The following is a 24,201-nucleotide window of genomic DNA, read 5'->3' as shown; positions in this document are numbered from 1 at the left end:
GGACTTGGCTAGAAAAGATTTTTTTTAAAAAATATTTTGAATGTGCTATAAACATGCAACACCAGATGGTAACAGAGGGGGGAAATTATATGCAATTTTTAGATAGCATCCCCCCCTTTTATTATAACATTTAAATTTCTGACTTATTCATAGCATGTAGTTCTACCCTGGGTGTTGCTAACTGTGACGCTGCAGTTATTGCTGGACTATGATTCCGTAATTCCTGACCATTATCCATGATGGTGGGACTAATAGTTGGAGACTTATTATCTCATTTAGTACAGTATATTGCCTGCCTGTGGATACCTATTGCATCCTTTCTCTTCTGTTCTGACCACAAAGGTGTCACATTTGACTTGATTTAATTGTAATAGTTTCTTGCTAGATACATAAGAGTAAAGGTGGTCTCAAATATTAGAGCATAGTTGTTTTTATTTTTTTTGAATTGCTAATAAGAGCTTATGATAAAGGATCCAATGTTAGTTACAGTAAGAACAGACCCATTGAAAAGAATAAACATAACCAATATGACATGAAATACTTAGGTTCAATAATTCTTTCTCTTTGTTAACTGTTCCCTGTTATTCAACTCTGGCCTAAAAATAATAATATAGCATTTGGGGGAAAAGATACAACCAAGTAATCCAACACTGGAAGCTAAGATGGAGAAGATCTCCACAGCCACCATGTATTTCCCCTTGGTGCTCAGGTAGGTTGGAACAAAAGTCAGCCAAACACTGCAAAACAACAGCATACTGAAAGTGATGAACTTGGCTTCATTAAAAGTGTCTGGCAGCTTTCTAGCAAGGAAAGCCACCGTGAAGCTGATGATGGCAAGAAATCCCATGTAGCCCAGAACTAAATAAAACACGAGGACAGATCCTTCATTACATAATGCAATGATCTCTTTGCTCTGAGAATGCATGTCGAGATCTGAGAATGGGGGAGAGGTTGCTAACCACACAACACAAATTCCTGATTGAATGAAGGTGCAAGAAAAGATAATGGAGTTGGCCAGTCTTTTCCCCACCCACTTCCTCATGCTGGATCCTGGTTTGGTGGCCATGAAAGCGACCACAACAGTGATGGTTTTAGCCATCACACAAGAAATAACCACAGAGAAGATGATGCCGAAAGCTGGTTGTCGGAGAGTGCAGGTCACATTATTGGGTTGTCCAAGGAATAGCAAGGAACAGAGGAAACAGAGGAGGAGGGAGACCAGCAGAATGTAGCTGATGTCCCGGTTGTTGGCTTTGACGATGGGGGTGTCTTTGTGTTTAATAAAAATTACTAGAACCAAAGCTGTGATAAAGGAAAAGGAAGCAGCAACAGAAGTTAAACTGATCCCTAAAGGTTCTTTGTAAGATAGAAAAGTTATATGCTTTGGAAAACATTGATCTTGGTCCCTGCTTGGATATTGATCTTCTGGGCACTGGAGACAGTCATCCATATCTGAAAAGCAGAAAGAGATCTCATTTCAGTGCCAATCCATGTTTGACTTATGAAGAATTTCCTCACTTCCTCCCAAATAATAAATGATACTTTGCATGATTTCTGTTTTGTAGTTCCAGTGTGGAGGTGTTCCTGTGAATTCATCGCTCACCACAATGAGAACAATGATGATTTGTAAATTTGTCTAAACTTGAGTTGACATGAGTGGTGGAGATTTTCCTAAATCTCAGAGATATTTTTTTTTTAAGTAATAAGAGATTCTTACACTTAAATGTGTTGGCAGCATGTTCCTTCTTTCTTCTAAATCCAGTTTAGAACATCTGAGTGTATACAATACTGAACTAGATGGACAAATATTCCTACTCGACATGACAGCTTACTATATTTTTTGCTGCTCTAAGAGGAATATTGGGAGGGAAATGACTCACTTTCTTCTTGAGTTGAAAAGCAATTACTTTCTTTGTGTAAAAAAGAAATGGGATAATAAAAGGAATTATGAAATGCATTGGCTTACATCAAATTTTAATAGCAAAATCATGTATAAGACAATGGAAACAAAGTTTCTAGCTTAAAACACCTATATATGACATATATATTTCACATGTAATTATGGGAATTCATTAAAATAAAATCAGTTGAAAATTGGTTGTTGGCATTTGTCCACCTCGAGAGACAATGAGAGACACCATCCTGCAATAAAGTGTTTACAACACTCTGAACCAGAGTCAGATACATCAACACACCAGATTGATGGGTAACAATCCTGAGTGCTTTTAGTTGGATGCTATGTCAGAAGAACAGTTGTATCACCTACCCTTTTGGTCTGAAATCTTCCCATCTGGGCATGAAACACAGTCATAACAGCAAAACTTCTCCCCCTCCTTCTTTTGTTTCCGATACCCAGTTTGGCAGGAGTCACTGCAGACCGAAATGGGAATCCCCTATCCATAGATAAGAAAGCAGATAGGTACAACATAGGAAATTTATATTGATCAAAGAAGCAGAGCATTTTAAATGTTCGTTGGAAGATAAATATATTCTATTTAGCCATACACTTCTCTTTTGCTTCCTGATTTCGTTACAGAGACTGATGCATAAAGTTGTACAACAAGTGGTGTTTTAGAACTGATAATCCAGTCAAGAATAGGTGGGAAAACAATCTGTACCTGGTTATAACCTCTTGGCCATATAATCATGGCCTTATGAATGATGAATCCTTTTCCTTCACTCACACTCCCAACTTTCACTCTCTGGAAGGATCTGTTTGGGAAGATGACCATGTTGGTGATATCAAATCCACCTCCCATTTCCCCTTTAGCATTAAATGATATAGTTTCTCCAGCTGAGTTATTGAATGAAATCCCTTGCAGAAATGCTTGCAGCTATTTGAAAGTGGAAAAGAAACAAAGGGCTAACATGACTCTATGGACATGAAATGCTGATTATTTGTACATTCCTTTCCTTTCTTTTTCTATAGCAAAGACCCAACCAGATGTGATAAATGGTAGATGAAGGAACATGGATAGTGATAGAAGAAAAAGTTGATTTCCCATGGCAGCCACCCAATTTGAGAGGAAATATGAACCCATTTCACTAATAATTCTGTGTAGGAAAAGGTTGGGTACTCTCTGATGATTTCTATAAAATTATTCTGGGCAAAGAATAAAAATGAAGAAGTTTTTAACTGTGACTACATTACCTGCCAAGGCTGTGAAGAAGTTTTTAACTGTGACTACATTACCTGCCAAGGCTGGAGATCTTGGAGTTTATGTTTTTTCCCATCAGCCATTCTTCTGTGGTGGCATCTTGATGAGATGACATGCAAGGCATGAGCCACAGCATAGGCAGCATTGTAAATACTGTAGCTATGGCCAGTCATGCTCATTTCAAAAACTGGATCAGGCAGGCTGTCTAACCTCTCTTCCCCAGTACATAGTTCATCTTCACCCACCAGCTCTTGGGGATTTGGAAATGAACAGACAAATGCTTGCTCCCAGAAATCCTTGAGAAAACCATCTGCCCTGGTGCTGTAGGGCTTTATGGTTTGAAGAAATTCCTGGAAGCCTAGCAGCTCTTTTGTGTGAATGCTGAAGGAGATAGCTCCTTGGAAGAGTTGTATATCAAAGCTCCTCTGTAGACCTGTTAATATGATATCAATCTGTGCTGTCAAAATCCACACCTTTGTAACTGATGCATTTCCTTTGTAATCAGGATGTGGGAGATAAGTAATAGTCATTAGCAACATGATAGTCAATGAACCTCCATACAGGATCAGTGTGCTAGTTTTGTTCTCCATCAAAGGTAAATAAACATTTGACAATGTATCAAGAAGTTCATCCATGTCACCCATATGTGCTTGTTTGGGGATTCTTTTTGTAAAGGCTGAACAGATTCTATTCTTGGAAAGCAATGGTTCCAGGGTCAACAAAAAATGTTCTCCACCATCATCATCCTCAGCAAAGATCCCAACCCATGTCCATCCAAAATGTAGAAGTAACTGAATAATTCCCATATATTGATGGTCTTCATTTGGGACCATGCGGTAAAAGGAATTGGACTGTTTTGTTTCAATCTTTCCTGGTGCAAACGAGCCATATGTGATCTATTAAAAACCATACCATAGTATTATGAGAGATATGCTTGGTAGAGTGTCTCCATATATGTGGCTGTTCACAGTAGAAATATTTCCTGAAGGACAATGTGAACTCTGTGAGAGGTAAAGAAAAAGACACCTCATCCAGAATTCTTAGCTGTTAATATGGCCGTGCTTTTTTGGAATGTCTAGAGATGTGTATGGCTTTCAAAATCTATTTAAAACAAGTTTATGTCTATCTATTCTCCTTCCTGGGGGGAATTTGAGTGGGGGGAGCAACAGCGTGCCAGTAATAAGGTAGGGATTAAAATGTATAACCCTCCCAGTATTTTTGGCCTGATCATGTTCAGATTCCTGATTATTGTCTTCCAAAGCAGCAACTCTACTCCGTACTTAAAACTGGAAAGCATAATGCTGGTGGTCAACAAAAGAGGATTAAAGACTCTTTCAAGGCAAAACTAAAAAAAAAAAGTAGTATAAATACCGACAATTGGAAAACAGTGGCCTGCAAGCACTCCAACTGGAGAACAGCCTTTAACAAATGTATTGTGGACTTTGAAGACGATCAAACTCAGGACGAAAGAGAGAAATGTGTTAAGAGGAAGGCACATTTGGCAAACCCTCACCATGATCAACTCCCACCTGGAAACTAATGTCTCCACTGTGGAAGGATGTGCGGATCCAGTATTGGCCTCCACCATCACCTATGGACTCAGCTGTGTTAACGGAAGACAATCTTACTCAGCTATGAGTGATTGCCAAAGAAGAAGACCCTCCCTTAATCCTACAATCCCAGGGCAGATTGCAATAATTTAAAATAAACTGGTGCGGCTACAAAGGACCTTACTAATTACCTCCGATTTAAGAAGGGCATGTATAAGAAAGGGGAGAAGGGGAAAATCACAAAGGAGAAGTATACAAGAGTAGCCTAAATTTGCACAGGGAAAGTCAGGCTGCCTGAAGTTCAGAATGAGTTCAGGCTTGCATGAGAGGTTAAAATTAATTTTAAAAAGTTTCTTGGGCTATGTTGGGAGGAAGAGGGAACACAAGTAAGTGGAAGGTCCATTGCACGGAGAAGACAGAGTAATGCTATTGGGTGACAACACATATTTTGCCTCTGTCTTCACCCAAAATAAAAGTAGTTCCAAACCTGGTGATAATATAATAATTGATGTCAGGAAGGATCTGCAGCCCAAGATAGGAAAAGGTAAGTGAACACCTAGCTACTTTAAATGTATTGATTTAAAAGGAGCAAATGTCTTCCCCATATTCAAAAAAATGAAAAAAGGACTCCCAGGTAACTACCAAGTCAGCTACACATAAATACCAATAAAGGTCATTGAGCAGATATATATATATATATATATATATATATGCCATTCAGACCTCTTCCTGCTTCTGAACCATGAAAGCAAAAGCAAACATGGCAAGAGATTAGCTTCTGCACATCCCCATGTCTCCCATACAGAGAGCCTACCTGTGGGATCTTGTAGGGTCTTAAGATATCTGCGATATGGAATGAAGCATCAGAGCTAAGTCCCCCAATGACAGTGATGAGGCTGTTACAGATGTCACACTTATAGTTGGGGTTAAATCTGTCAGATTTGAAGAGCATGTCCAGGGTGGTACGATAGGTCATCCTAGCATCATAGTAGCTGTCATAGATGTGGAACCCAAGTGTTACATTGGGCGAGATATTTGGATTCTCATTGATCTCATTCACTGCAAACACCAAGGCAAGGACATGCTGGTGGAACTTGGTCACTAAACTGCAAACAGAAGAATTTAGTGTATCACAAGATAATTTCATCATGCCTGACATCCCACAAAAAGCCACTCCTTTTTGGTTGTGACTGGTTAAGATTCCATGGATCTCATTTAATTTGTTACTGATGTCTACAAGATTCAGAACTAGAAATTTTTTTTATCTAAGGTATACAAACAAGAAGAAGAATCCTGGCATTATGTGTATTTGTATTTGTTTTTGTATTTGTAGGTGTGGGTTGGGGTTTGTGTTATATTATGAAAATGCTAATAAACTCTGTATAAAAAAATAAATAAAAATAAACTGCAAACAGAAGAATTTAGTGTATCACAAGATAATTTCACCATGCCTGACATCCCACAAAAATACTCCTTTTTGGCTGTGACTGGTTAAGAATCCATGGATCCCATTTAATTTGTTACTGATGTCTACAACCTACTAAATAACTCCCTCTACAAATCATGCATCAAAATACTGAGATCTTGGATCTGGGTGACCAACAGGCCCATGCAGGTGTGAAAAGAGATTAAAGGAAAATGGTGAGGGACATCTGATGGATCAGATGTTAATGGATTCCAGTTCCCATCAAACCTATCCCACAACCACTGGGGCAAAATCTGTTGGATTTGGAATCTGAGGGCCAAATCAGGAAGAGATCTCACAAGAGGATGCCAGAGTCAATTTTTCTCTCTAAACACTGTAGAATGCACAAGATCCCAAAAGGTGCTAAAGAATCACAATTGTATTCCTGGATGGGGGCAATCCCAGTGTGCCTTTCCTTGAACTTCATCAACATTATCATTGCTATACTGTCTTTCATCTAAGGATCAAACGTGGTCTACAATATAAAATTTTCTGTCGCTTAAAGAAACTCTTGCTTATGTTGGTGATATGACCAGAACAATGTTATAGGGATGAGGAAGAGGAAGGGAGGGGGAAAAGAAAGGTCCTTACTTTGGAAATTCAAATAACTCCTGAGAAGGATGTTTGACGAAGGATACTTTATTAAAATGGTAAATGATATGAGAAGTCATTCCACAAATGAGGAGGTCACCTCCTTGATACCATCCATGTTCTACAGGTATAGGAACGTTTGTGGGGCACTTACTGTTACCTACTCCACATGCAATTGGAATGAGGAGAAACATCTTCACTAGATCCAGCATCCTGACAGTTCAGCGTCTCCCTTGGCTCTATTTCACAGGGGGAAATCAATCATTGGCTTTTGAATCACCACATCTACAAAAATGCAGGTCTTAAATACTGAGTGAGATTAAAAGTATTCTACTAATTATCTGCCTAGTGACATAATGAAAGGGGATTTGTTAGAGATGAAACTGACAGAGCCCTACTCCCGGTTTTGTCTCCACCAGAAGCCGACTAATTTCCACTTTCAGGCTTGCCGAGTTATTGTTTTTCCTATTATCTGAAAAAGCCTCTGGAGATTTCTTTCTTTCTGTGTGTATATATATTTATATATGCAGTGCGGCGTGAATAATTGTAGAGGGAAGAATTCCTTCTTTAGAGACCCTGAGTAGCAATTTTGGAAGCAAACATGTTTTCTTTTGTTTTACAAAAAAAAGTTCTGGCTTTTCTATTCCTAATTTTGGAATCAGAGTCCAATAACCTCCAAAGGGCCAGAGGTTAGCCAGCCCTTGTCTAGACAACAAAGCCGCACTAATTCTTGATATGAATCACAATGTTCAGCTTCAGTTTGATCTAAGGGATAGAATAGAATAGAATAATAATTTATTGGCCAAGTACATTTTTCAATATACTCGGAATTTGCTTTGGCTACATTACAATGTAAAATACATTATACAAAAAATAGTAATAGTAAAAAGGATGATAGCGGTACCACTGTATAGGTTTCTCAGCACAAATTAAGATGGTGGAATACTGCAGTCGTATCATTTTTATGCTTTATATGCTTTGCAGTGTGTCCAGCTACTCTGCTGTCAAAGTTTTTACAAGGTCAGAAGGTGGGGTATGGAAGGGAAGGGAAGGGAAGGGAAAGGAAGGGAAGGGAGGAAGGCCCTAACAGTACTATTGTCTCTAAGAAGTAATAATAATAATAATAATAATAATAATAATAATAATAATAATAATAATTTATACCCCACCCATCTGGCTAGATTTCCCCAGCCACTCTGGGCAGCTTCCAACAAAAATCAAAATACATTAATATATCACACAGTGAATGAGTGAAAGTACAACCTAATGCATTTGGCAGTATTTTTTCCTTCCCAGAATTAACAACAACAACAAAAAAAAGCCTTCCTGTTCTGCTGAACACTATAACCTATTGATGGAGAACATTTACTTCAAGCAAAATGAAGTTACCTATGTATGGTAAATACACTTGTGATTCGAGGACCCTCCTCCCGCATGTCAGGAATAAAACACAACGACACATAGATTTTAGGTTAAATGGAGATTAAAAGGCCACAACTTTATTGGTTACAGCATGTGAGTGGTATTGGCTTAGGCATTGGGTTGAACAGACTATAGTTGACTCCCCCCACAGAGCGTGGAGTCACTCAAGGGTTTACCGCCCAGAAGGCGGAGCCTGTTGATGCAAGATACAACTGGAAGCTCCACCCCCTGAAGTCACCGAAGGTCGTGCCATGGCCCCTAGCCACCAACAGGGCATTGGACAGGATCCACGACCTCCGGATTCCTTTACGGAATACCCAAAATTTAGGAGGGTTAGGCGATGGCCCGAACCTTGCCCTCCAACACCACACTAAACCCAATGCCTAACCGCCAATCTAACAAAGTTGTGACAGTTTGCTACGAGGTAGGCGAAAAACCAATGAGGCCGTGCTAATTTGCCACATTGGACAAAAACTCCTACCAGGCCCCTTGAAAAGACAAGGCGACCAACCGAAGTCCATAGCAATGTCCTAACCAAAAACAACCTTAGGGAGGGTGGGCGGGTGATCCGGCGCAGGAACGAAGCGGAATGGCGGATGGGGGCCGCCGCGGCTGCTAAGGTACAGCCTAAACCCCGCCCCCAAGCCAGCCCTATTGGCTGACTGCTAGGGGCGGGGCGCGGCGGCGGGGCAGGTAAGGCTGGGGGCGAAACGCCCCCGCGCAGATGCAGGAGCCGGCTCCCGTTCACAACCCCTCCCCTCGCTGAGGAGGAGAGGCTTTGTGAGTAGAAACCCTTACCAAACACCAGATATATATTGCTCATAACTCATGACAAAAGAATTATTGATCTGTGGCTCTTACAGTAATCTTAATTTGAGTTCAGTGTGATTTGTATCTTTCTCAGACACCTAACCATGTATCTGTCTGTCTATCTATCTATCTATCTATCTATCTATCTATCTATCTATCTAATAAATAAATAAACAAATATTTTTGTATTTGGTACTGAAGTCTATTGGATCCTTTGCCCTGTATGGTTTTACTTTAAATGCCCCTGCAAATACGATGGTATATATTGTCTCCTGGGTGCTCTCTGCCTTGATTCCTCACCTCTAAATCAATTCTAAAAATATAAGTCATTTTGGAAGGGGGATTCCCTTCTCGTATTTGGAGTTTTTAACTCAGTCTGGTCTTTCTGTTGCTTCTGAATACCAAGCCCTTTTGTCTTCACTAAACACAGTCCTCACTGCCTCCATGATCCTGGCCACGGGATTCAAACAATTGTTTCTGTTGAATTCACTTTTACATATACTTTGTTTAGATGTTTCATATACACATGCTACCCATATTTGAAACAAAAGGAAGGATGTTGAAAAGCTTGAACGTGTGCGGAGGAGAGCTATCGAAATGATCAAGGCTCTGAAAACCAAGCTATTGAGGAATGGTTAAAGGAGCTGGGTTTGTTCAGCTTGGAAAAAAGAGAGTGAGAGGAGATATGATAGCCATCTTCCAATATCTAAGGGTTGTCACGTGGAAGAGGAGGCATGCTTCCCCCCCCCTTGCTGAGGAGGGTAGAACTCGAACCAATGGCTTCAAGTTACAAGAAAGGAGATTTTGACTAAACATCTGTAAGAACTTCCTGATAGTAAGAGCTGTTCAACAGTGGAACAGTCTCTGTTGGGAGGTGGTGGACTCTCCCTCCTTGGAGGTTTTTAAGCAGAGGTTGGATGACCATTTGTCATGGATGTTTTAGCTGAGTTTCCTGCATTGTAGGGGAATGGACTAGATGAGCCTTGGGGTTCCTCCCAACTATAATTTTTTAATGATTTTATCTGGACTAGAAACTCAAAAGCTTGGATCTGCACTTTTTTTTTTAATGAGTAGGTATGAGAACTCTGGAGTGACTGGGGCAGGGTTCTTTCAGGGTAGGGACACAAGGGCCTGGTGGATTTCTCTATCCCGGAGAGCCCAGAACTCTAGTGATCACCCAGAGCTCTAAATTTCCCTAGCAATCACTTCATGTATAAGACAAGAAGCTTCTCCCTGCGCCACCAACTTTACTCAAGGGGGCAGGAGAGATATACTGAAAAGCACAAGAAATTAAATATTTATCCAACTGTACTGTCTTGTGGTTTCAGCTGTGAGGCTGTTTTCTCATCCGTTTTCTTTACATAGTCACAATTGGTTTATTTATATACCACATCTTCCACAGATACAGCTGTGCTCAGATATAGATATATGAGAGAGAGATAAATACAGATTTATAGGTTCATAGAGATATGTCTTGAAATAATGATGCATAATAAATATCCAGCTGAGTTTTACTCACAGTAGCCCCACTGAAATAAGTGGACCTAACAGAAGACAGAAGTGCTGTTTTTGGGAGACAGGGGGCGGGTGGGTGTGGGGGACTCCCTGGTCCTGAATAGGGTAACTGTGCCCCTAAAGGAGCAGGTGCGCAGCCTGGGAGTCATTTTGGACTCACAGCTGTCCATGGAGGTGCAGGTTAATTCTGTGTCCAGGGCTGCTGTCTACCAGCTCCATCTGGTACACAGGCTGAGACCCTACCTGCCCGCAGACTGTCTCGCCAGAGTGGTACATGCTCTGGTTATCTCCCGCTTGGATTACTGCAATGCGCTCCACATGGGGCTACCTTTGAAGGTGACCCGGAAACTACAACTAATCCAGAATGCGGCAGCTAGACTGGTGACTGGGAGTTGCCGCCGGGACCACATAACACCGGTCCTGAGAGATCTACATTGGCTCCAAGTACGTTTCTGAGCACAATTCAAAGTGTTGGTGTTGACCTTTAAAGCCCTAAACGGCCTCGGTTCCGTATACCTGAAGGACCATCTCCACCCCCATCATTCAACCCGGACACTTAGATCCAGCGCCGAGGGCCTTCTGGCGGTTCCCTCATTGCGAGAGGTAAGGTTACAGGGAACCAGACAGAGGGCCTTTTCAGTAGTGGCGCCCACCCTGTGGAACACGCTTCCATCAGATGTCAAAGAAATAAGCAGCTATCCTATTTTTAAGAGACATCTGAAGGCATTTAGGGACGTTTTTAATATCTAATGCTGTATTGTTTTAACATTCATTTGGGAGCCGCCCAGAGTGGCTGGGGAAGCCCAGCCAGATGGGCGGGGTACAAATAAATTATTATTATTATTATTATTATTATTATTATTATTATTATTATTATTTTAATTAATTTAAATTGGTCTGCTCTGATTAAAGCTTGGTTTAATACTACTCATGATGAATACAAGATAACATTAAAAATCCAAGAATTAACAGTTCATTTAACATACATCAAAATTTAAATAAATAAACACAGGTCAAGTGAAACTACCCAAGAACTTCACTTACAAAATTGACCTGAATGCTGATGATATTGGTATGTGCAACTGCTACCACCTCACAGTTTTATGCCATGGTTCAGAAGGTCAGAATGTCCCAACTTAATTAATTTAATAAATTATTCCAGAAGCTATTTCTAGTTTATTTTATGCAGAAAGGAGCTGATGGAGTTTCCCACAATATCTGCTAAGCAGTCTCAGTGTGAGCTTTAGAAATCAAAATTGAAGTCTTTGTGTTTCATTTTGCACTGAATCTGCATTTCATCATTTAAGCACAACAGTCACCTGAGTGGAAAGTAAGGGCAGAGATGTGATTAGGATCCTACCAGAATTGGTCACAGTCCTTTTTATAAGCAAATGCAAAGAATGTCCTTGAATATGCAAATTTATCAATCTACTACAGATTTGTTTAAATACCAAGTTTCCTGCTTGAATTTTAGAGAGCATCATGGAGACGATGGTGTCCTTAGCCACATTTCTCTTTGTCTTTTCTATCCTTAAACCTGGTCAGTTGTATTATTTGTAATTGATTGTAGCGGGAAAATGCCGCCCTGCAGACTCTATATTTTCTAGTGATGAACTAGGTTACCTAGATGTTTCCCTGCTTTTCTATAATAGTGAGAAGCATGAACAAGTGCAGTCCCATTTTCAAAATTATCGGATTGCGTCATTAAAAATATCTCACTTTGTTCAGAAAGAGGATTAAGCATTGTTTAAAAGTTAAAAATGCAACAGCTTTATGATGTTTTATGATGTTTTTATATATGCAGGAAGCCACCCAGTGTGGCTGGGGCTACCTAGTCAGATGGGCAGAGTACAAAATAATAATAATAATAATAATAATAATAATAATAATAATAATAATAATTCATATTTCTTTGTTTTATATTCTTGCAGCATGTGTTAAAATTTAATGTGCCTTTCCCCCATTTCTTTCTGCCAGGGTCCCCCTCTGAAATTCGACTGACTCAGTCTGGTGAGGGAATCAGAAAGCCTGGAGAATCCCTTCAGTTGACCTGCGCTGTCTCTGGTTACACCATCACTACTGGCTATGGTTGGCACTGGGTCCGCCAGCCTCCAGGGAAAGGACTGCAATGGATAGGAAGGGGATATTACAGCAGTTCAAGATGGAACACAGATTATGGTTCAGCCTTCCAGAGCAGGATTTCCATCACTCTTGATTCATCCAAGAATGCATATCATCTCCAGCTGAATTCCCTGACAGCTGCAGACACAGCCATGTATTACTGTGCAAGGGAACACAGTGACACAGAGAAAGTCTGCCATCTGTACAAAAAGGAGAAGTTTCCTTTTTTTCTGCTTCTGTTGCAAGTTCTTCCTTCAATGCACAACTCTGTTTTTCATCCAGAAGGCATTCAAAATTACATGTTGATTGCTACAAAAAAGTGTGTTCCCTGCATTCAATGAATTCATTTCTTCTACTACTTTCCAAGGGGCAGATGGGGCTCATCAACCTGTGAAGGTAGCCCATCTAGGAGAAGCCCATCTCCACATGAAATCCTGAATCTCCAGAGAAATTCAGAAGGAGCCAGCGATCTGCACATTAAAATAAAACTGGGCAGACAGTGTGTCTATAAATATTAAAGCACTGCTCCTCTGGCTTATCAAATAAATTTCTGGGATGATGAGGGGTGTGGGGATCAGAAGAGTTCTGTGACTGATAATTTCTTAAACTGGTGAATCACACTTCTGATTAGATTCACACATGACTCCGATATTTGGTTTGCTTTTTGGCAGAATTTAGGCCACAACTTTATTGATTACAACCAAGTGAGTGGTTACATATGTTCTGGTTCGACTATCTCCCTGCACTTGTGCAGGCAGTCCTGTCCCAGAGCCACGTTCGTGGGACAGACAAGGATGAACACCAGGGACAGCTGATGAAAGGTTCACAAATCAGCCATTCTGTTGTCCCCGAGAATCGGCCACTGGCCGGACCCCTTTGGGGACTGACAAACCATTGAGTCCCTGGATTCCTGTACCAGAATATCCTGCATTTTCATAGGCATGATCACCTCATGTGTCATGCCTATCACCTGAACCAGAGCCTATCCGCAACTTACAAGTTGTGACTAATTGCTACGTAGTAGGCAAAACCCAAATGGCACCAGCCAATCAGCCAAGTGGGGAAAATTCCTGCTGTGCCCCTGTCCCAACGACAGACGACACACGACGGCATAGCAAGGTCAACTGAAGCCCTAAATATAGGGTGAGGTGGGTGGGTGTTCCGATGTGAAAGGCCCCAAAGAGGAAGATCAGCAGCCTCGCATGGGCTTAAATAGGTCCCGCGTTGCTGCATTTTACGACGCCCCATTGGCCAGATTTCACCTCAGTAACACGGAACCGACCTATCAGGGGTTGTGGCCTTGATTTCCAATTACCCCCACAATGCTGGGTCAGGTTGCCGGTCGCACCGCAGCACATGCCCTCTTTCAATGGAGGACCCGATTTTTGTCTCAAGTTATTTAGATTGCTGTGAATCTTTATGAATCATGCAATTGATGTCAGGAGCAAATAGGCAGTTCAGTCTTCAGTCCAAATATAATTTCCAATGCATAAAGCCATTTGTTTCTGTTTCTTTCTATACTCAGACTGTATGTACTGGACGGACACTTTTTTTGGGGGGGGGAATGGAGTCAAATCAGTCTGTTTCATCAAGCAGCTTGTCCTAGCCCAAGAAAACTGGCTCTATATTTCTCTGAATGAAATCATGGACCTCCAGCGCAATTTGGAAGGAGTCAGAGATCTGGATATTAAATAAAACTGTGCAGACATTGCATCTGTAAACATGGAAGCATTGCTCCTCTGTCTTATCATACTGGAAATTACCAGGGCAGTGAGAGGGTGGACGCAAGAGTTCTGCAGTAGAAAGTTATAGCTTCTCATCAAAGAATGATTTTACCAGGGCATTGAAATCACAGTGCTTTTAAGGAGAAATAATGAAGCAATGTTTTGTTTTGTTTCATCTGCTCCATGTACATTTTTTCACACATATCTTTACAATTATTTATGTATCTGTTTATTTCATTAAATTTATACACAGCTTGATTGTAAAACAAACAAACAAACAAACACCACACCACACAACACAACACCTTCAAGGCAGATTACAAAAAGAAACGCATCCCTCAAATATATCCATTTTCAAAAAACATTGTTTGGAAAAATGCATGGCAAATTTCAGATAAATTTGAATTTCAAAAAAGAACTGTATTTTGGACCATATATTATTTTGGAAAGTGTGAGTTTGATAGATTTGGCTTTAAATTTGTGCTGCATTGATTCTTTTTTACCTACCCCTAGCACAGAAACATTACTATCTTCACCTATGTTCTATAAAGATCTTGTGTGGCATGTTTCATCTCCCTACATTGTGAATTTCACACAGGTACAGAAGGAAAATAAAATATGTAATGTAAATATGTAAAGGAAACTGCTGAACATCCAGATTTTGCTGGATTTCAATTCCCATAATCTCTTTGGTTGAAACAAAATAAAAATAATTTGAAAAAATTCCTTCCAGTAGCACCTTAGAGACCAACTAAGTTTGTTCTTGGTATGAGCTATCTGCACACCTTTTCCTGGAGCATCGTGTTACTTCTATAAACTGTTCCTGAGGTCTTTGATACGAGCCAAACTAGTTTTAGAGAGAATTTAGGAAATCTAACTTTGGAATCTCAAATAATTCATGATATGGCAGTTCTGTGAAGGAGGGTTCAGCAAAATAATAAATTATGTGTGAAGCCATACCACCAATGAGGAATTCACCTGGTTGATACCACTTCATGTGGAACAGTTTATGGGATCATCTGTGGGGAAATTACTGGTATCTACTTCACATGCATTGGGAGACAGGAGAAAAAACCATAATTAGGCCCAGCATCCTGGCAATAAAACAAATTGCACTGCATTCATCAAAAGCATCAGCTTAGTTTAGTTTAGTTTAGTTTAGATGAAACATGGGCTTCATAGCCTAGAGGGGGTGACAAATTATCAAGGAACAATTACTGCCCTACTAAGGCGGTTCATTAAAAAAAATAAATTTAAATGCCTGCTCCAAAGATCTTATCTTACTATACTAGGGATTATATAGCTTATTATTATTATTTACAATTGAGCCATGTATAAATTTTATTAAATAAATCAATCAATGTGAACTAAACTGAAGTCCTCTGCCATTTCTACTACAATGTACATGTTGCTGGGTCCTTGTCAGCAGTGACACAGCTGGGAGGGTAACACAGTGGAGGGTGCTCAACACCATGCACTGTGACTGAATAACTTTAGATCAGGGGTCAGCAAACATTTTCAGCAGGGGGCCTGTCCCCTGTCCCTCAGACCTTGTGGGGGGCCGGACTATATTTTGGGAAAAAATGAACAAATTCCTATGCCCCACAAATAACCCAGAGATGCATTTTAAATAAAAACACACATTCTACTCATGTAAAAACACCAGTCAGGCCCCACAAATAACCCAGAGATGCATTTTAAATATAAGGACACATTCTACTCATGTAAAAATATGCCAATTCATGGATCGTCCTTGGGCTGGATTGAGAAGGGGACTGGGCTGGATCCAGCCCCCAGGCCTTAGTTTGGGGACCCCTGCTATGGATTCTTAAAGTCTTTTTCTTATATGTTCCCTACAGTTCAACTCAGGCGTAAGTACAATAATGTAGCATTTGGGGAAAAAGATACAGCCCAGTAACCCGGCACTGGATGCCAAAATGGAGAAGATCTCCACAGCCACCATATATTTCCCCTTGGTGCTCACATATGCTGGAACAAAGGACAACCAAACACTGCAAAACACCAGCATGCTGAAGGTGATGAACTTGGCTTCATTAAAAGTATCTGGCAACTTCCTGGCCAGGAATGCCACGGTGAAGCTGATGATGGCCAGAAGACCTATGTAGCTCAGGACAAGATAAAACATGGTGACAGAGCCTTCATTGCATTCTGCTACAATTTCTCCAGTTACTGAATGCATGTCAAAATCTGGAAAAGGAGGAGAGGTTCCTAACCACACCATACAAATACTAGCTTCAATAAAGGAGCAGGAAAGGACAATGGAGTTGGTCAGTCTTTTCCCCACCCACTTCCTTATGCTGGAACCTGGCTTGGTGGCCTGAAATGCTAAAACCACAGTGATGGTTTTCGCCAACACACAAGACACAGCCATTGAGAAAATGATACCAAATGCAGATTGACGGAGAGTGCAAGTCACCTTCCTTGGTGGTCCAAGAAATTGCAATGAACAGAGGAAACAGAGGAGGAGAGAAATGAGTAGAATAAATGTGAGGTCCCGGTTGTTTGCTTTGACAATGGGAGTATCTTTGTGTTTAACAAAGATAACTAGCACCAGTGCTGTGCTTACGGAAAAGAAAACTGCAACCGATACTAATCCAATCCCTAAAGGTTCTTCATAAGACAAGAAACTTATCATTTTGGCAATACACCCATCTCTGTCCTTCCTAGGGTATTGATCCTCTGGGCACTTAAAGCAGTCATTCATGTCTAGGTCAATATATGAAAGACAGAAATAAAGAGAGTGGTGTCATATTTCAGTTAAGATAAACCGGGGGGGACGGGGGACAACACATTTGTTGATTAAAAAGCAATTGGAAATAAATGGAAGGAAGAGCTTGAATAGAGTTACTATCAGTTACATAAATGTAGGTAAAAATGGTGAAGGACCCTGGACGGCTAAGTCCAGTCAAAGGCAACTATGGGGTTGCAGCACTCATCTCACTTTCAGGCTGAGGGAGCCGGCGTTTGTCCACAGACAGCTTCCCAGATCATGTGGCCAGAATGACTTCTGTCACTGTTACATAAATGTACAAGAGATCAGTAAGGCAGTGTAGGTGGGGCACTATTGCTCTCCTAGCACACCAACACAACAGGTCACTGCCTCTAATTGAGATGAGGAGGTCAGGGGCAAAACCAGAGGAGTTTGGTCCAGTGTAATGTGTGAGATTAGCTCCATCTCACCAGCCACTACTGAATATATGCCTCTGGAAAATAGGGTTGTGCGTCTGACCACTAGCAGCTTTTCAGTCTAGTCCCACATGCTACTGAATATAATATTCAACAGCTCTCTAATATGATCCTTAGCCTGAAAATGTCTCCCACCTTTGATAACACTTGCTGACTTGTAGATGAATGCATGAATAAACTCCATTAAAAATTATTGTGTTTAAAGAGACCCCATTCCCTAGATTTTCCCTCATAAAGATACATATATACCACAAGAGTTAATACTTCTTAACGGGTCTCGTGGTTTTGTTCTGCAACGGAGTATCTATTGCATTGTGTCACCTACCCTTTCGGTTGGAAATCTTGCCTTCTGGGCATGGGACACAGTCATAGCAGCAAAACTTCTCGCCTTCCTTCTTTTTCTTCTGATACCCAGCATTGCAGTACTCATTACACACGGAAAGGGGACAAACCTAACCATAAACATGATTTTTTTTTTTAAAGGAAAAGTGAAATTAGATCTGCTATACACAATTGAATACGTTAGTAGGATTACAGGAAGCTTTGTAGTAAAAAATAAATATTATTGTATGATGAAATAACAGAGATTATTTTAATTACGAAAATTAAAGCAATAATATATGGAATAAATATAATAACAAAGAAATGATATTGTGAAAACCAGAAGGAAGGTTTGAGGGAAGTCTGGACCTTGAGAGGTCAGAATATAGAATGTTAAATTATAAAGAATTGTAAATATAATGTATGTTTGAAAATTTCGAATAAAAAGAGTATTTAAAAAAGAAGAAGAAAGAAATTAGATCTGCTGTCGGTGCTGTTCAACAGCTGATCTACTGCTCATATTAGTGTAACTGTACCAAGATTGAACTTTAATCTGTTTTAGTATTTTAACCTTTGTATATTTTAAAGTAGGGTTGTATTCCACCCCACCCCCCTTGATTTTACTGTTTTACCTTTCGTAAAACACTTTTTTATATAATTAAGCGGTGTGTGACTTTTATGAAATATAATAAATAAATAAAACAGTTTGAGAGAAATGGCAGTATGCAGAACATGTTCAAACAGAATATTTTCTGATAATGGCAGACATTCTCTTTAATGGAAGAAAATTGTGGGTACCAGAGCAGGGGAAAGGACCACTCAGTAGAGCATTTCATCCAGTAAGAAGACTTGCTGAATCAATCTAAAGGCCCATCTAGTCCAGTTTCCTGTTCTCATGGTAGCCAACCAGATGCCTGTGGGAAGCTTGCGAACTCCCAAACAGGGGTGATCAAAGAGTGCCCTACAGTCCTACTGATCAAGTTGATTTTGCTATCCTGTTAAGAATCTGCCGTTTTTCACTTGCACAGAAAACTTTAAATTGTTTCCAGCTGTTATGAGGAATATATAAACCTAACACTTGAATGTTACATATGTGATATTTACATGTGATACTGAGTTCATTACAGTACACCAAGTAAGAGGAAGCCTACCAGATGTTGTTGAATTATAGCTTTAATCAGCCATAGTCTACATCTCTGTCAGGGAAGATGGGAGTTGAAGGACAGCAACTACTAGATAACCAAAGATTCCCCCATCTCTGCAACAGACTAACTCTGACAGAATGCAGAAAATTACATTTCCAGTCCCAGATCACCCATTCAGAAAAGGTAGCACCACCAACAAATATTATAGAATTCAGACCTGATTGAAACTTTCATGCCACACAATTATATCTGCATTGAGAGCAATTTCTTTTCCTTCAGGAGCCTCGGGATAAACCATTCCAATTTTCACCCTAAGGAAGGAGATGTTTGGAAACGTAATCATGTTCACAATGTCAAATCCACCTCCCATCTCCCTATGATTATTCAAGGACACCGTTTCTCCAGCTGAGTTGTTAAATGAAATGCCTTGGAGAAATGAGTGGAGCTAATGGAAAAAGTAAAGAGACAAACAGAGAACTCAACTGTTTCCATGCCAAGATTTACAAACCTTCCCCCCCCCCCCCCAAAAAAAAAAAAACAGTTTTAGGAAAATTCTCATATCTAGTAGTGGTAGAAGACTGGAAAAAATACAGCTTACCTTTTTCATTCTTCACATATATGGGGAAATAAGACTCCCCCAAAACACACACTGTCACTCCATCCTCTTTATAGTTGAGAAGTTGTATCCAGTGTTAGTCATATTCAGAGACAACTCATTGAGATTACGTGACACGAGAAACTTACATTCATTAATTCTAAGGAGTCAGCTCTGTGTAGAGCTTAGTTGGACTTGAATACAACCAAGTGTACCAAATTTACCATTGGATGATACAGTTGTTTCAATTTACATGAATATATTCACAGCAATAGCCATTTCGTAATTAAGTCTGTACCTGCCAAGCCTGAATATCTTGAAGCCTTTCCCCCTGTGCCATCGCTCTGAGATTGGACCTGAATGAGCCCAGGCTGTGCAAAGCATGTGCCACTGCATAGACTGCATTATAAACGCTGTAGCTGTGGCCAGTCATCTGCATTTCAAAGATAGACTCAGGGAGATTCTCCACCTTTTCCTCTCCAGTGCATATGCCATCAACATCCATTGGCACACTGGGGTTTGACAATGAACAGTCAAAGGCTTGCTGCCAGAAGGCTCGGAAAAAACCATTATCTTGTGTCTTGCAAGACTGTATATTTCGAATATATCCCTGGAATCCCACACATTGATTTGAGTGAATTGTGAAGGAAATACTGCCCTGGAATATTTGAAAATTACTACGTGTTATTTGGCCTGTTACTGCAAAATCAATCTGGGTTGTCATAATCCACACCTTTCCAATGTATGTGTTTTCCCTATATCCAGGATCTTCCAGAGCCACCAAGGCACTTAACCACAAAATGATCATACTTTCTCCATAGACAACAAATGTTCTGACCTTGCTATCCAAAAAAGGCAAATAAATTTCAGAGGTCATATCAATCAGTTCATCAAGGGAAAGGAAGCGACCTTGGTTGGGGATTCTTTGTGTGAAGGCTGAACAGATGCCATTCTGAGAAAGCAGTGGCTCCATAGTCTGCAAGAAATGGTCTCCACTGTCATCGCCTACAGCAAGGAGGCCAACCCATGTCCATCTAAAATTCTGAAGCAAACGGATAATCCCCATATACTGATTGGCTTCATTTGGGGCCATGCGGTAAAATGAAGCAACCTGCCTTGTTCCGGTACTTTCTGGGGCAAATGACCCATAGGTAAGCTGAAAAAGAAATGCACAAATATTTTAGGGATGGGTTAGTAGGAATACTTTAGTATATGTGAATGTATTTCCATGCAATGAGTATTGGGCGAGGTTGACGAAACCATGATCTAAATGTGCAGGTTAATATTAGAAGTCAAGACAAGAACTCTCTTGGAGGACATAATACAATTTACCCTAGTCTATACCTTATGATCCCTTTCCCTACCACCTGTCTTGGATACATTTGGATTTTGTTTTTTAAACATCCCAAAATATTTTCTTAATAAATCAATCATAACTACCTGTCTTTCTGAACTGCAACACTACTGTCTTAATGCAAACCCACCTAGTTCACACTTGGTAATGGTTTGTGAACATTCCCATTCATCTTCACACAATTCTTACCTGTGGAATCTTATAGATGTTTAAGATGTTTGCCATGTGGAAAGAGATATCAGAGCTCAGGCCCCCAATGACAGCTATAAGATTTTTCGGGAACTGACATTCATAGTTTGGGATAAATTTATGAACTTTGAAGAGCAGGTCCAGAGTGGTTCGATAGGTCATCCTTGCATCATAGTAGCTGTCACAGATGTGGAACCCTAGTGTGATGTTTGGCAAGATCTTCGTATTTCTGTTGATCTCATTCACAGCAAATGCCAAGGCCAGGACATGCTGGAAGAACTTTGTCACTATGCTGCAGAGAGTTACATGATATTTCCATGGAGATTACAATACTGGTCCATTAAGGTTTTAAATTAATGCAAACTATTTTTTTAATCAACTCATTAGATTGCATCATTGTTATAATGTTAGAGAGCAAATCACCACAGATAGGAACTGCCAAGAAGCAGAAAGTGTGATCAGTGAGTAAGAGAGGAGAATGAACCACAGAATTGTATCAGTGGAGAGAGTGAAGCAGAAAAGACCGTCCATTTGTACCAAATGAAAATGAAATGGGGAAAAAGAAGACACCAATTAAAGTTTCACTTATAGGGCTCAATAATTAGTTTAATGAAATCTAGATCCATGCCTTTATTTGACATGTCAAGTTGCCCCGTTTTGACTGCTTGTATGTTTATTACTTATTCTGGTCTTTTATTAGATATTTATTTATAAAATATAGGCAATCTCTAACATTTCTGGCAAAAAAAAATCACAAAGCAGTTTACAGAAATGACAATATAAAATGCAGTAAATAAAATGGAATACGAAATACCGCAAATAAACATGAAAAAGCAATAAACGTAGTTAGTGATTGAACAGGATAAAACTCTAACGTAAAGGGGCCTAGGTAAATAATTGTTGTTGTTGTTTTAAAGTTTATTGTAGCCTTATTTTTATTTCTGTTAATATATCAAGTCATTTGTTCATGTCATTTTAGGTATTTGATTTTGGAGATATCTTCCTTTTTCATAATGATAAAAAGAACTATGGCCAGTCACAATATTTGTCCTAATATTAGCTAGTGTCTTTCATTGCCTACATTTCACTGACTAGTCTATTTTGTTGTAAAACTGGCACTCCATTAATGTTGCCTTTTTCATTGGCAAGAATAATTTCCACCAACTTTTCTCTACGCCTTCCACATTGGCCAATGTCTTGGCACTACCCTTGGCACTACCCTTGGCACTACCCTTCACAGCCTTTTTAGACTTCATGTGGATTTGCTTCCTTGTGAATTCTAATCATGCCTGCATGTCTGCCCATCATTTATAATGAAGATCTCTTTTACACATTTGGTTTCCCACTCATCTGTTTTCCCTATATTAACATGTAATGCAAACTCATCTAGAAATGAGCTTTCGAGTTCCTTTCATTGCCTTTAATTTCCTCAAACAGACTAACATGTTATTGGACCGCTTTAAAGTCTTATCTGGCTGCAGGCAGATTCATTACAATTTATGAAACCACTCAACAGTGCAGTTCTGTAGAAGTAAAGCTTGCTGAGTCCAGTGGTATTTACCCCAGATAAGTGAGTGAAGAACTGCATCCTGAAGCCCACCTTCCCTCAAAAAGAATACCTATACGATTATGAGGTGAGGAAGTCTAGGCATGCTTTAAATGAGTTCAAGAGTGTAAGACTCACAAAATCACCAGTGGCTGAGAAAGGTGCACAGACTTCAGTTTGCATGCAATCTCTGAAAATTCTTGTATTAAAAATGCTCCCCAGCTCACGTGGCATAGGAAGAAAAGAGAAGACCAAGTATTCCTTACATTGGAGCATCCAAGCCCAGCTCCTGAGATGGGTGATTGTGGAAGGAAAGTTGGGGGAAAAGGTACATGATCTGAGAAGCAACTCCACCAATCAGGAGGTTCCCAGGCTGATACCACTCGTGAGGAAGAGATACGGGATCATTTACAGGGCACCTGGTAGCTTCTGCTTTGCAAGCCATGTGTGGCAACTGAAGCAGCAGCAGCAGCAGCAGCACCACAAACAACATCTGGTGGCAGAGCTTCTCGGCAGATGCAGAGGTTGCTGTGCTCAGCAGGTGGTCTGTCATTGCCATCAGCCTAAATGAAACAAGCTAAACTGGAAAACAGCCAACTCTGCTGATAGGCATGCTAAAGAGAAGTGTATTAGCCCAAACTCAATCAGTCTTAAGGAACACGTCTTGTATGACAACTAAGGTACACTTTTTGAAGACTCTCCAATGAAATGAACAGGGCTCTGCCTGTCTGATTATTGCCCCTGATCCCAGCTCTGAATGGCAGAAGTCACTGAATTTTTAATCAGTTCTGCTTTTGCTTGTGGCGTGTTTTTCCTCCACCTTCTGGAAAGCTGTTGGAGCTTTGATGAGGAGAAGCAATAACAATGATTCAGATAATTGCAGGGGAGATAATTATTCCTGATGTGGGGTTAAGCAAATGACATTTCCCCTATTTTTCTGCTTAGCGGGACATAAAGTGGCATTTTGGTCCTGATGAGCAAATAACATTAAGAGCCTCTGCACCCAGGAGATTTTGAATTTCAGTATCCATCAGCCCCTAGTCAACATGGTCAATGATGGGAGATGGGAGTTGTAGTCCATCAGCAACAGAAAGGTGCCTCATTCCCTCTTTATTCTGAAGCTAGGAAAGGAGATGAACTCTATGACTTACAATGTAATTCTACAATTGTCCCCTCACCATCATTTATAAGATAGCCATTGCCTAAGGGGAACTCATTGCTGGGATCCCCATCAGTAAGTCAATTATGGATTTGTGTTGATGTTATATATGGATACTATGTATATTAGGAATTCTCTTGCTTGAGTATGCATGGAACCTGATCTCTCCCACTGAGTAGTTCCTGCCTAGAATACTGATGTGGATTTTCCATTTGGGAGAACACTTTTCACTTATGTTCCTCAGTGACAGTTCTTGTAAGAGCAGGAGGATTGTCATGTATGAATTCTCCACCCTCTACCATGTTCAAACATTTTACACATGAAGAGTA

At 40.2% G+C, this 24,201-nt stretch overlaps 2 protein-coding genes and 1 gene segment (V, D, J or C); 1 reads left to right on the top strand and 2 right to left on the bottom strand.

Annotated features, from left to right (window-relative positions):
* Positions 1-547: 547 nt before the first annotated feature.
* Positions 548-3,991, bottom strand: LOC117058833 (vomeronasal type-2 receptor 26-like). Its single transcript, XM_033170209.1, has 4 exons — positions 3,194-3,991; positions 2,619-2,834; positions 2,267-2,393; positions 548-1,452 (listed from the first exon to the last, which is right to left on the bottom strand). The coding sequence occupies exons 1-4, from the start codon at positions 3,989-3,991 to the stop codon at positions 548-550; spliced, it is 2,046 nt and encodes a 681-aa protein (XP_033026100.1).
* An 8,007-nt stretch (positions 3,992-11,998) lies between these two features.
* Positions 11,999-12,973, top strand: LOC117058951. The segment is given in 2 exon segments: positions 11,999-12,051; positions 12,489-12,973. Coding segments are annotated over 2 exon segments (534 nt in total).
* Positions 12,974-16,184: 3,211 nt separating this feature from the next.
* On the bottom strand, positions 16,185-23,266 carry LOC117058950 (vomeronasal type-2 receptor 26-like). Its single transcript, XM_033170370.1, has 5 exons — positions 22,980-23,266; positions 21,168-21,459; positions 19,247-19,474; positions 17,889-18,015; positions 16,185-17,083 (listed from the first exon to the last, which is right to left on the bottom strand). Exons 1-5 carry the CDS (start codon positions 23,264-23,266, stop codon positions 16,185-16,187), a joined length of 1,833 nt encoding a protein of 610 aa, XP_033026261.1.
* Positions 23,267-24,201: the final 935 nt, after the last annotated feature.

This window comes from Lacerta agilis, chromosome 14, assembly GCF_009819535.1.
Source record: "Lacerta agilis isolate rLacAgi1 chromosome 14, rLacAgi1.pri, whole genome shotgun sequence".
Lineage (NCBI taxonomy): Eukaryota > Metazoa > Chordata > Lepidosauria > Squamata > Lacertidae > Lacerta > Lacerta agilis.
This window is presented reverse-complemented; position numbering and strand designations above follow the sequence as displayed.